This window comes from Rhinatrema bivittatum, chromosome 4 (assembly GCF_901001135.1).
Source record: "Rhinatrema bivittatum chromosome 4, aRhiBiv1.1, whole genome shotgun sequence".
In the NCBI taxonomy this organism is placed as follows: Eukaryota; Metazoa; Chordata; class Amphibia; order Gymnophiona; family Rhinatrematidae; genus Rhinatrema; species Rhinatrema bivittatum.
The window spans coordinates 371,858,092-371,870,133 of NC_042618.1; the positions used below are offsets into that span (position 1 = coordinate 371,858,092).

The 12,042-nt window shown below is 44.7% G+C and overlaps 1 protein-coding gene across 3 annotated transcripts in view; it reads right to left on the minus strand.

Annotated features, from left to right (window-relative positions):
- PHF2 (PHD finger protein 2) overlaps nt 1-12,042 on the minus strand; it is a 381,209-nt gene that overhangs the window by 101,128 nt on the left and 268,039 nt on the right. For all 3 annotated transcript variants that reach the window (XM_029600845.1, XM_029600846.1, XM_029600847.1), the window contains one exon: nt 9,264-9,370. In XM_029600845.1, the coding sequence (XP_029456705.1) occupies nt 9,264-9,370 (107 nt within the window). The remainder of the gene's footprint in view (nt 1-9,263; nt 9,371-12,042) is intronic.

The following is a 12,042-nucleotide window of genomic DNA, read 5'->3' on the forward strand; positions in this document are numbered from 1 at the left end:
TAGCCAGACTGAGCGGAGGCCTTCCCGTGGGCAGGGAAGGGGAGGCATTTGCATACACTTGCATTTTCAGGAGTATGCACACAACATTTTCCAAAAATATCCTGTGCACAATCTAGAACGTGTAATTGTGACCAGGTGGTTAGAGTGGGATCATTTCCAAAAGGAAAGTATACACATATGCGCATACTGGGGCAGATTTTATAAATCTGCGCACACGCGTACTTTTGTTGGCGCACCAAGCGCGAACAAGAGTACGTGGGATTTCAATAGATACGCGCGTAGCCATTAAAATCCGGGGTCGGCACGCACAAGGCTGCCCAAAATCGGCAGCCTGCGCGCGCAGCCTGCCTCCGTTCCCTCCAAGGCCGCTCCGTGCTCCGCGGAGGGAACTTTCCTTCACCCTCCCCCCACCTTCCCCTCCCTTCCTCTACCTAACCCACCCCCCCGGCCCTATCTAAACCTCCCCCCTACCTCTATCACGAAAGTTACGCCTGCTGGAAGCAGGCGTAACAATGCGCGCGCCGGGCCGGCTGCCGCGCTCCATGTTCCGGTTCGGGGGCTGGTCCAGGGGCCGCTGTCATGCCCCCGAAACGCCCCCGGGCCGGAACCATGCCCCCGGATACGCCCCCGAAACGCCGCGTCACTCCCGACACGCCCCCGAAACGCCGCGTCACTCCCAGCACGCCCCCCGACACGCCCCTCCATGCAAGCCCCGAGGATTGCGCGCGCCTCCGAGCCTATGCAAAATAGGCTCGGCGTGCGCAGGGGGGGTTTGGGGTAGGTTTTCGGGGGGTACACGCGTATCTTACGCGCGTACCCCTTTGAAAATCTACCCCACTTTCTCTTTAAAAATTGGTGTGGCTTATGCAACTACTTGCTGTCTAAATTATGCAGGCTGCTACAAAATTATCCCTTAAATATACATACCTTTAAAAAAATAAAAAGGGGGGGAGGGTTGTTTGTATATTTTTCTGTATTATTGTGATGCTGTTATTTATTGGTGCTTTGTTTAAATGTATTTATGTCCTGCTACAAATCACTTTGAGCTATTATTGGAAGGGAGGTACAGACATTTAAGAAATACATATTTTTAAAAAAATGTACAAAGGAACATTAATCCAAAATGATATGAATGGTGTTTTATTTATTTAAAATATTTTATATCCTGTAACTCTTACAAAATTCATTGCAGATTTTCAAAGCAAAAATTGACTTTTTGATAACTGCACACCCTCTATGCAGATAAAAATACTGGGCAGGATTAGATAGGAAGAGGCACCAAAGAGTGTAATTTTGGATTTTTTAAAACTATACACATTTTGCCCAGAAAAAGTACTCACAGAAAAACAAGTGCAAATTTCCGCAGTTACTTTTTTCCATGGCAATAATCATAACAATTAATACTGGTGAAAACCACACATGAAAAAAACTACCCACTTAGAAGGTAATTTTAAAAGGAGTTACACATGTACATGTAACTCACTGTTAGCAATTTTAAAAAGCCATTTACGCGCCAAAGCGCATTTATGTTTGTATAACCTATGGACAATTCAATGGCATATATTGTAGCAATTTAAAAAAAAACCACTTACACAGGTAAATTGCATTTACACATGTCAAACCTAGTTTTATGTGGGTAAATGCTTTCTAAAATTACCTCAATGTTTGCACTAGTGCATACAGTAGGAGAAGAAGAAAGGAACAAGATAAAGAGAATGCTGTAGGGAAAACCCCTGCTGATGCTTGAGTAGCACTGAATGGTTTAGTCTTGGGGGTCAAACATCCTGGGGTGGTAGGGACTGTGGAAAAATTCGGCAAAAATACAAAAGATATGTGTTGTTAGGCACTGCTAATGACTAACAGACACCAAAGTCCTCCCTGCAATTTCTTTCCACTCTCCCAAATAGACCTCCACCATCCCTACTTACTTTCCTTCCCTTGACACCTTCCATCTCCTCTTCATTTCCACTTCTAGCTCTTTACCATATTGCATAGCTTCTCTTGAGATCCTTTCTTCAGCTTTTTCCCCATCTCTTCTCCTTAAGACCTAACCCCTGCAATTCCAACCTGCTTTCCCCCCATTTTCCAATTCTCTACCTGCCTCTCATTTCTACTGATGAAGCATCAAAAACCCCTCCAGTTCCAGCTTCTCTTTGATCCCACCCTTCTGCCAATAGGGTATCAAGCAGTAGTACTACAGATCAGTCCAGACTCCTGGGTTTTACCTCTCTGTCAGCAGATGGCAGATAAAGTTTCACTGACACTATACATAACCCAGTGTGCCACCTGCAGTCCCTCAGTACTGAATTGAACCCAAGACAAGATGACAGCAATAACCATAAATTTCTAAGCAAACTCGCTCCCCTCCAATGTGCCGGAAGAAGGTTAAGTTGCCCAAAAAGACAACGGAAAAATCGTTTCCCAAATTTAACATAAGCAATCAGTATTGAAAACCTCCAACAACTCCGCACTATATACAAACAACAATACGAGTGGCGGACTCTCTCCCCCAGAAAATGGGCAGGGCTCTGGACTGATCTGTGGTACTACAGTAACGAAAATTAGAAGGTAAGAATCAATTTTCCTTTCCCTGTACAAACCCAGATCAGTCCAGACTCCTGGGATGTACCTAAGCTCCCCTTAACTCAGGTGGGATGTGGAGAGTTCCACTTGTAGAACACTCTCACTAAAGCACATGAAAGCTGGAGCCCCAACATCCAAGCGATAATGCCCAGCAAAAGTGGACAAAGACTTCCCAGTAGCCACTCAGCAAATTTCATGTGGAGACTCCTGATGTGACTCAGCGCAGGAAGTCGTCTGAGAACTCATCAAGTGCGCCCCTAAACCCCCCAGCAGCAGGCACCCTTTAGAAATGTAAGTTGACTTGATCGTTTCCTTCAGCCACTACACAATTTTAGCCTTAGATGACTTATTTCCCTTCTCTGGACCACTCCACAGTACAAAGAGGTGATATGATCTACAAAGAGGAGATACAATCTATGGAAATCATAAGTGACCTTTATATATCTCAATAATGCATGCCTCCAATCTAAGAGCCTAAGCTCCCTTGCATGAGGCATAGAGGAATCCAAATCCATAAAAGCTGGAAGCACTACTGTCTAACTAAGATGGAACACCGAGACTACCACAAGCAGAAAAGAAGGCACCATGCATAAAGATACCCCTGAATCAGACGTCGGTAGGAAGGAATCTCAACATGACAGCGCCTGGAGCTCCGAAATTGTCCTGGCTGACAAATAGCAACCAAGAAAACCACTTTAAGAGTCAAGTTTTTAACCATAGCTCTCTTTAGTGGTTCAAACAGAGCCTCCCACAATCCTCCAAGGACTAGATTCAGATTCCAAGATGGATAAATGTTCTGCACCTGAGGATACAAGTTCTTAGCTCCCTGAAAGAACCATAGAACATCCAGATGTGCAGACTGATGATACCCTTGCACCTTACCCCAGAGACAATCCAATGTCACTAGTTGGTCACTCAGAGTTAAAGGCCAGTCCCTTGACCAGAACCTTTCTGTAGAAAAGCCAAAATATGCGACACCGTAGCCTGAACAGACTGAGGCTGCAGTCCATCAACAGCAGACCAGGACTCGAAGATCCTCCAAATCCACACATATGTCAAGGATGTAGAAGGTGGAAATAAGCACTTTGGAATATTCCCTCCATCTCAGTAGTCTCCTCTCAGAAGCGAAGCCGCGAGACAAAAGTGAACCGCCTGACCCCAAAATATTGGACCCTGGTGGAAAACAGTTGTCCGAACCTCAGGGGGTCTATCTATGGCCATGTTGATCAGATCTGGGAAGCATGGCCAATGTGGCCTCTTTGGAGCTACCAGGCTCACACTGCCTGGATATTTCTCTATCTGCTGCAATCCTTTGTCCACCAGAGGCCATTGGAGGGAAGACAAAGAAGAATCCCTCGATTCCACAGCAGCACCAATAATCCGATTCCTTTGTACCATGTTCTGTTCAGCGGTTGTAAGACTGTAACACCTTGGTGTTCTCTTTGGTCGGGATATCCCCATCTTCCGTGAATGAAACACATCGCTGCCTCCGACAGTTCCCATTCCCTGGGGTCTAACTTTCTCCGACTGATAAAATCCACCAGAATGTAGTTCACTCCGGTGATGTGAGACATTGCCAGCTGCTCCAAGTGCTGTTCTGCCCAGAGAATCAACTTCCAGGCCTCTCGAGCCACTGCCTGATTCTTGGTTCCAACTTGACGGTTGATGTAGTCCACCGTGATCACATTGTCTGATAGGATCCATACTGGAAGGCCGAGTAATCTTGGCAGACAGGCAAGCAACACAAAATGCACCACACTCATCTCTAACCGATTGATAGGCCATGAGGCCTCCTGTTTTGACCACTGGCCCTGCGCTGACTGATCTTGCAACACTGCCTTCCATCCAGAGAGGCTTGCATCGGTGGCGACTATTATCCAATTCATAATCTCTAATTCCACACCACGCTCGAGATTGGTGCGAGCAAGCACCACAAAAGACTATTCCTGGCTTCCCCCTCTAATGGATGAGGAAGATGAAACTCTTCCAATAACGGATTCCAGTGGGAGAACCCCCCCCCCCTGCAGAGACCGAATATGTGCGAACGCCCAATGCATTAATTCCAATGTCAATGCTATAGAACCCAGACCTGTAAACAGTCCCAGACCCTGGGTACCGAAAGCTCTGGCAGAAGCCTAATCTGACTCTGCAATTTCAGCAATCTCTTTCTGTGAAAAATACTGTCACCGCTAGTGTGTTGAATTGAGCTCCCAGATACTCCAGAGTTTGTCAAAGGACTAAATGGCTCATTGCTAGGTTCACCATCCATCCTAGAGACTTCAAGCGCATCAATATCTTTTGTACTGACTGTCGACAGAGGTAATTTGATTTCGCATGAATAAGCCAGTCATCCAGCTATGGATACACCAACCTACCCTCCTTTTGCCATGCGGCTGGGCCCACCACCATCATCTTCCGAATGGAAGGACTCGAAACCGGAAAAGTTCCCTTAGGACCATGAACCTCAGGAATCTCTGGTGCTCCGGCCCAATGGCTATGTGCAGATACGCCTCTATCAAGACAAGAGATGCCTCAAATTCTCCCTTGAGTACTGCCGCTATGACAGACCTCAGAGTTGGACCTCAGAGTTTCCATTTGGAAATGGGTGACCTTGAGAGCTGCATTTACCTTATTTAAATACTTTATCTCTTGAAATGTATACAGGGGGGAAAAGAAACAGGATGCTTAACTTAAAATTGATCTCCAGCCACACTAAGGGGGTCATTTATCAAAGTGCAAAAGCATCATAACACATGGTGTGATGCAAATCAGAAAAAGGGGAGCAGTTTAGGGCAGGATTTGTGGCCAAGTGGGCTGGCTTCACAATTTTGCGAAGCCATATCACACGGCTTTAACGGTTAGGGGCCACTCTGATATTCAAAGTGAAACGTATGAACAGAACAGTGCTCTCTTGTGAAGATTTGATGACCTTTGGAGTGAGGAAACTCACACAAAGATGAGATTTGTGCAATGTTCTCTCAACCTAGCTTGATGTTACCCAGGTAGAGAGTCCATCATGAGGGTCCTGATAGCTAGGCTGGCTCTCCAGCAGCTTAAAATACTAAAAACGGTCCCCCCAGTGGTTGAACGTAGGAAATACAACAATTCTGGCACTTATCGCAAAGTGCAAAAAAGTTATCACAGTTTGCCCTATTACCTATGCTCCGCCTCCTACTCCACTCCCCCTCCAGAGACAACATAGGCCAAGGGGATGTCCCAACAAGGGCAAAAGCTGTAGTAGTCAAATCGATTTGAGCATCTAACCAGCACTGACACAAACGGAGAGACAGTGAGGACTGAATTGGTATCAGATGGTAAGCCCCACAGATAGCATGGCACTTGGACCTGTTCATCCCTAGCACCTAGCTCTCCTGAACTTCAGCTCTAGGCAGCCTCCTGTGCACACACCAATTCCACCTGGGAATACACGCACACCCCTCCAGGATGCATGCAAATACATGTTTAAGACTAGGTCGCAGTCGTACGTGCAGAAGTACATGCGCAAATACGTGCTTGTTTAGGCCATGGTCGTACACGCACAAATAGCTGCGCAAATACATGCTCAAGTTTAGGTTGCAGTCTTATGCGCACTAGTACCTGCGCAATTATGCGTTTAAGTCTAGGTCGCAGTCATACATGCTCAAATCTAGGCCATAGCCTTATGCACCCAGGTCCCAGCACATGCAACCACCACGCAGTGAGAATGCGCGCACATGCCAACACATGCGAGAGAACTGCTGCAGTGGCCTACCACACAGCTAAGTAAAACCTGCCTACACCTTCAACGCGTTTAGGCCCGGATCCGTTTAAAATCTAACACCGAAAATCATCGTCTTGAAGAGCTTCTCAACAGCTCAGACCTCTTGACTGGCGAAGAATCCATGAAGACTGGATCCAAGAGCCAGCATCTCGCTAAACATGCTTTGCGCATAAGCAAATTAAAACAAGCTGAAGACCTCTAATCCTCCTCAGTGCAAGTGCCTCTCTGCACCTCTGCGGGACAGGGAACTGCCGATGATAGTTGAGGAGGGGATTCCCCTACCTTTCCTGCCGACGCTGCTAGGGAATAAAAAATGGCCGCCGTTTTCACACTGACGGGAAAAGCCTCAGTGCTATACCACCGTCATCCTTGATGCTTGTTCTACTGGTGCAGTCATGCTTGACGCAGACTCCTGAATGCTTTTGCTGCATGAACATGCTGTTCCTTCCCGTACCTGCGGCACCATCAGCACCTAATCGGCAAGCAGGAGAACAGTGCCTCAGCGCCACAGAGCCAACACCTGGTCTCCTCCACAGGCAGAGAACCTAGTGAAAAACCCCATTGCTGAGCTCCCAGAGCTGCTGAGGTAGCTTCCTCCCTGGAACCTCGCTGCTGAATGGATTCATCTGTGTAGTTCCTTGTTCTCTTTTTTTTTTTTTCTCTATGAGAACAAATAAAGATACATAGAAACCAATACTTTCCTTTGGTGCAGAGGTTCAGGTTCCAACACAGGCCGCATGGCAGATTAGAAAAAAAGCCAGATCTTCTTTTTCTTCAAAACTTTACCCAACTTACAATATCTACTCCCTAGAATGGAACACAGAGCTGCTAGCAAAAGAAAAGAAAATCAGCTAAATTAAGAAAGAGACCGACTAAAAGAAAACAGCCACCCTCAGCCTGTAGCTGCCTCAGCCACCTCATGAAGGGGAGGGATCTGGACCACCAGATTTACATTCCACGGAAGAAAGGAGCAAGCGTACAAAAGGGTCACCAACCCCCAGTTCGTCCACCTCAGCCAGACAGGGAAGGACCCACTAGGACCCAAAACCCCCCTGGGTGGAAGGCTCATAAATCCAAAACAGTCTCCTGACTGCAGGACTGCAGGTTTTGCACCATCTACCATCTGCTGGAGACAGAGAAATACTGAGGGACTGCAGGTGGCATACTGGGTTATGTACAGTGTCAGTGAAACTTTCTCTGCCTACTTCTGCTGGCAGGGAGGCAAAACCTAGGAGTCTGGACTGATCTGGGTACGTACAGGGAACACCCTAATGATATCTGGATCCTTGGGAAGAGCGATAATTTGTCCTGTTCCCCCCACCCTCATCCCATCTCTTCTGCCGGTGGAGGAGAGGGAACCTTGCTGACCCAAGGCTGCACTGGCCCTGAAGTTCTCTACTTAGTGGCAGAGGGACTGGGGCCTCATCCAGTCTATTTGTGAAGAGCAAAGTGAGCAGTAGTAGCAGCAGGGAATATTTTGTATTAAGATAAGCACCATCTGCAGTGATGTACATAGTTTTCTGAACCATACTTACCTCTGAATGAAAGAGGTATTAGAAGGACCTGTTATCACCACAGATACTTAATTGTAGCTCAAGTCACATTAAAAATCAATGTACTATAAATAAAGAAGTAAAAAAAAAAGTAAAAAAAAAAAAAAAATCAATGTACCAACTATCACAGATTAAAGAGGCTTGATTGTATGCATACAGGATCTTGTAAGTAAGTGTTAAAAAATATTTATAGGACAATGCTATTAGGAGGTAATTTTCGAAAAGATTTATGTGCGTAAAACTGGGTTTTGCATGCATAGATGGATTTTATGCAAGTAAATGGGCTTTTGAAAATTGCTATTTTTATGAATGCAACTCCTGTGTATTCACTCTAGGGGGCTGAATTTTCAAAAGATTTTTTGCATGTACAGTGGACCCTTGACTTACGAACTCAATTCGTTCGCGAGGGCTGGTTGTAACTCAAGTTGGTTGTAAGTCAAGACTATTTTTCCCATAAGAAATAATGGAAATATCCATAATGCGTTCCGAACCTCCCAAAGCACCCCTTACCTAACCTTTTCATAATAAAAAAGGGTTGAACAATGTCTAATTTACCAGAAACACCAATAATTTTCCTAGTGCACTCACCAAAATGTTATAAAATGTGCCTAGCCTACCAGAAACAACAATTTCATACTGTACTCACCATTCAAGTTGATATCTTTGGCTTGCAGGAAGGGAGGAGGGGGAGGATTCCCCCTTTCCCACACCCTCAGATCTCATCTCTGGCCCCCCCAAACACTCATTTCCCCCTCCCAGCATACTTACTCCTCCCCTCCTGATACCTTGCTGTAGCCAGCTGAGTGCTACACTCCCTTTCTGCTACTGCACAGAAGCTTCCTTGGTCACCAGTGATGCTGTTGCTTGCTGCAATGCTGTGCCGGGTCCGCCTACATGCTCCTGTGAACATTTGCAGCTCTGGGTGCGCCTGAGATGGGCAGGCCTCATCGGCAGCAGCAGCAGCAGCCAATCACTGCAACAGCAGAGCAGAACTCCCACCCACCAAGCCCAAAAAAACGTGATTGACAGGAAAAAATGCCCAATTAGAAGCAACCACACGCACGAGCGGATAACACATGGCCTTGGCCGGCATTCAAGTTGTAACTCAAGACTTTGGTTGTAACTCAAAACTAAAATTTTGGTTGTAACCCAAGTTGTTCGTATGTCAGGCCAGTTGTAACTCGAGGGTCCACTGCAAATGGACTTCTGAAAATTGCTACAATATGCTACTTTCACAAATGTAACTCGTTTGAAATTTTACTCCTTAGAGTAGTGAGTACTGTATAGTGAAAGGTGAGAAATGAGAAGCAAGTGATGGCAGAATACCAGTACCAGTAAGAGTAAACCTGGAATGCCTTTTACTTTACCTTTGAATGTCTCTAAGAGGTACCGCCCCGTATACCAGCATGCTGTCTCGTAGTTTGGAAATTGGGTGAGACTGACAATTTTCAATCGCCTTTCCACTTCATACGCCCTGTGATACAAAGCAAATTATACAGAATTTAAATTAAAAGATAGTCACAAAGAACAGCAGCAACTTTTGCTCTTTCTTCCTTCTCTGCCGCTTGAGGAGATCACGATAGCTACCATCTGATGGCCATTTCAAGGGACCAGTTGGTGGCTACTATCATGGCAGTCTCCACATTCAACAGAAAAGCAAAAGAAATGCCATACCATTTTCTGGGGTCACTTTTCTTTGTATTTAATATATGTGAGTGTATGTACACACACACAGATATTCATTTAAAAATATTTCTATTCTGCCTTTCTCAAATAATATTATGCAAGGCGGATACAAAAATCACATAAAACATCAAAATAAAACATACAACAATTAAATACAACACACTACACTTAAAACCTGAGACAGAAACTCATATCTAAAAATCTACAAAATGGTAGGAGTATATGTGTATGTGTACATATAAAAATATACATTTGGGACTGGATGACTTAATTTTCATTTTAATCTTGTGACATGTATGACATATCATACCTTTAGAGAAATAAAATAATAAAAATATTAAATACAAAATTTTAATTTAATTTGTTGTAAAATGCCCTCATTTAGAGAGTTCTATAAATTCTTTAAAACTCATATTGAGTTAGGGCTGGATTTACTAATGCCGCAAGGCATAGTGAATTTGGCGGTAACGGGGGGGCGGTCCTGCGATAGCCGGCAGCGATCGCACCTCCGTGGTGCGATCGCTACCAGCGTCGCAACAAATAACTACACCATAAAAGGTGTAGTTATTCGGCGTGAAACTGGCAGCAAAAACGCAGAATGCCTTTCGCTGTCGGCAAAGTCTTCACGGCGTCAGCCCCGGTGCCACCCCGACTCCTCCTCTTCCGGGGCTGACACCGCCCCAACTCCGCCCCGATCTTGGTATCGCACGCGATAAGGGACTTTTCGCGTGCAAAACATCCCTTATCGCGTGCGATCTGCTTGGAAAATGACCCCCTTAGTCTCCCTGGTTTGCAAATTGAACTTTCTTGTGAGCAATGCTGGAGCCTTAAAATGCAAGACTGAATGAATGAATGACTCCACTAGAGTTTGTCCAGAGTTTCAATGCGTGGCTGAGACGATGGTGCAGGAAAGAGGGATTCAGCTTTGTAAGGAACTGGGGAAACTTTTGGGGAAATGGGAGACTTTTCTGAAAGGATGGGCTCCACCTTAACCAGAGTGGAACCAAGCTGCTGGCACTAACTTTCAAAAGAGATAGAGCAGCTTTTAAACTAGAACAAGGGGGAAAGCCGACAGTCACTAGGCAGTGCATGGTTCGGAGAAATGTATCCTTGAAGGATACTAATGAAACAGGAGAGTTAGGGCATTCCAACAGAGAGGTTCCATTAAAAGCATAGTCCATGTGCCTATATGTAAAAAATCACCAAAGCTAATGATTTCCAAATTATCCCTAACAACTGAAAAGCAGGTTGTTAATACAAACAAAAAACACACTTTGAAATGTTTGTATGCCAATGCCAGAAGTCTAAGAAGTAAGATGGGAGAGTTAGAGTGTATAGCAGCAAATGATGAGATTGACATAATTGGCATCACAGAGACTTGGTGGAAAGAGAATAACCAATGGGACAGTGCTATGTCAGGTTACAAATTATATCGCAATGATAGGGAGGATCAACTTGGTGGGGGTGTGGCACTTTATGTCCGGGAGGGTACAGAGTCCAACAGGATAAAGATCATACAAGAGACTAAATGCTCAGTAGAATCTATATGGGTAGAAATCCCAGTGTGGGGTAAGAGTATAGTGATAGGAGTAAACTACCGTCCACCTGGACAAAATGGTCAGACAGATGATGAAACGCTAAGAGAAATCAGGGAAGCTAACCAATTTGGCAGTGCAATAATAATGGGAGATTTCAATTACCCCAATATTGACTGGGTAAATGTAACATCAGGACTTGCTAGAGACGTAAAGTTCCTGGATGTAATAAATGACTGCTTCATGTTGCAATTGGTTCAGGAACCAACAAGAGAGGGAGCTATTTTAGATTTAATTCTTAGTGGAATCCAGGATTTGGTGAGAGAGGTAACGGTGGTGGGGCTACTTGGCAACAGTGATCATAACATGATCAAATTTAAACTAATAACTGGAAGGGGGACAATAAGTAAATCTGCAGCTCTAACACTAAACTTTCAAAAGGGAAACTTTGATAAAATGAGGAAAATAGAAAAAAACTGAAAGGTGCAGCTGCAAAGGTTAAAAGTGTTCAACAGGCATGGACATTGTTTAAAAATAAAATCCTAGAGGCGCAGTCCATATGTATTCCGCACATTAAGAAAAGTAGAAGGAAGGCAAAACGATTACCGTCGTGGTTAAAAGGTGAGGTGAAAGGCTATTTTAGCCAAAAAAACATCCTTCAAAAATTGGAAGAAGGATCCATCTGAAGAAAATAGGATAAAACATAAGCATTGTTAAGTTAAGTGTAAAACATTGATGACAGGCAAAGAGAGAATTTGAAATGAAGTTGGCCATAGAGGCAAAAACTGATAATAAAAACTTTTTAAAATATATCCGAAGCAAGAAACCTGTGAGGGAGTCAGTTGGACCATTAGATGACCGAGGGGTTAAAGGGGCTCTTGGGTAAAGGCCATTGCAGAAAGACTAAATGAATTCTTAGCTTCTG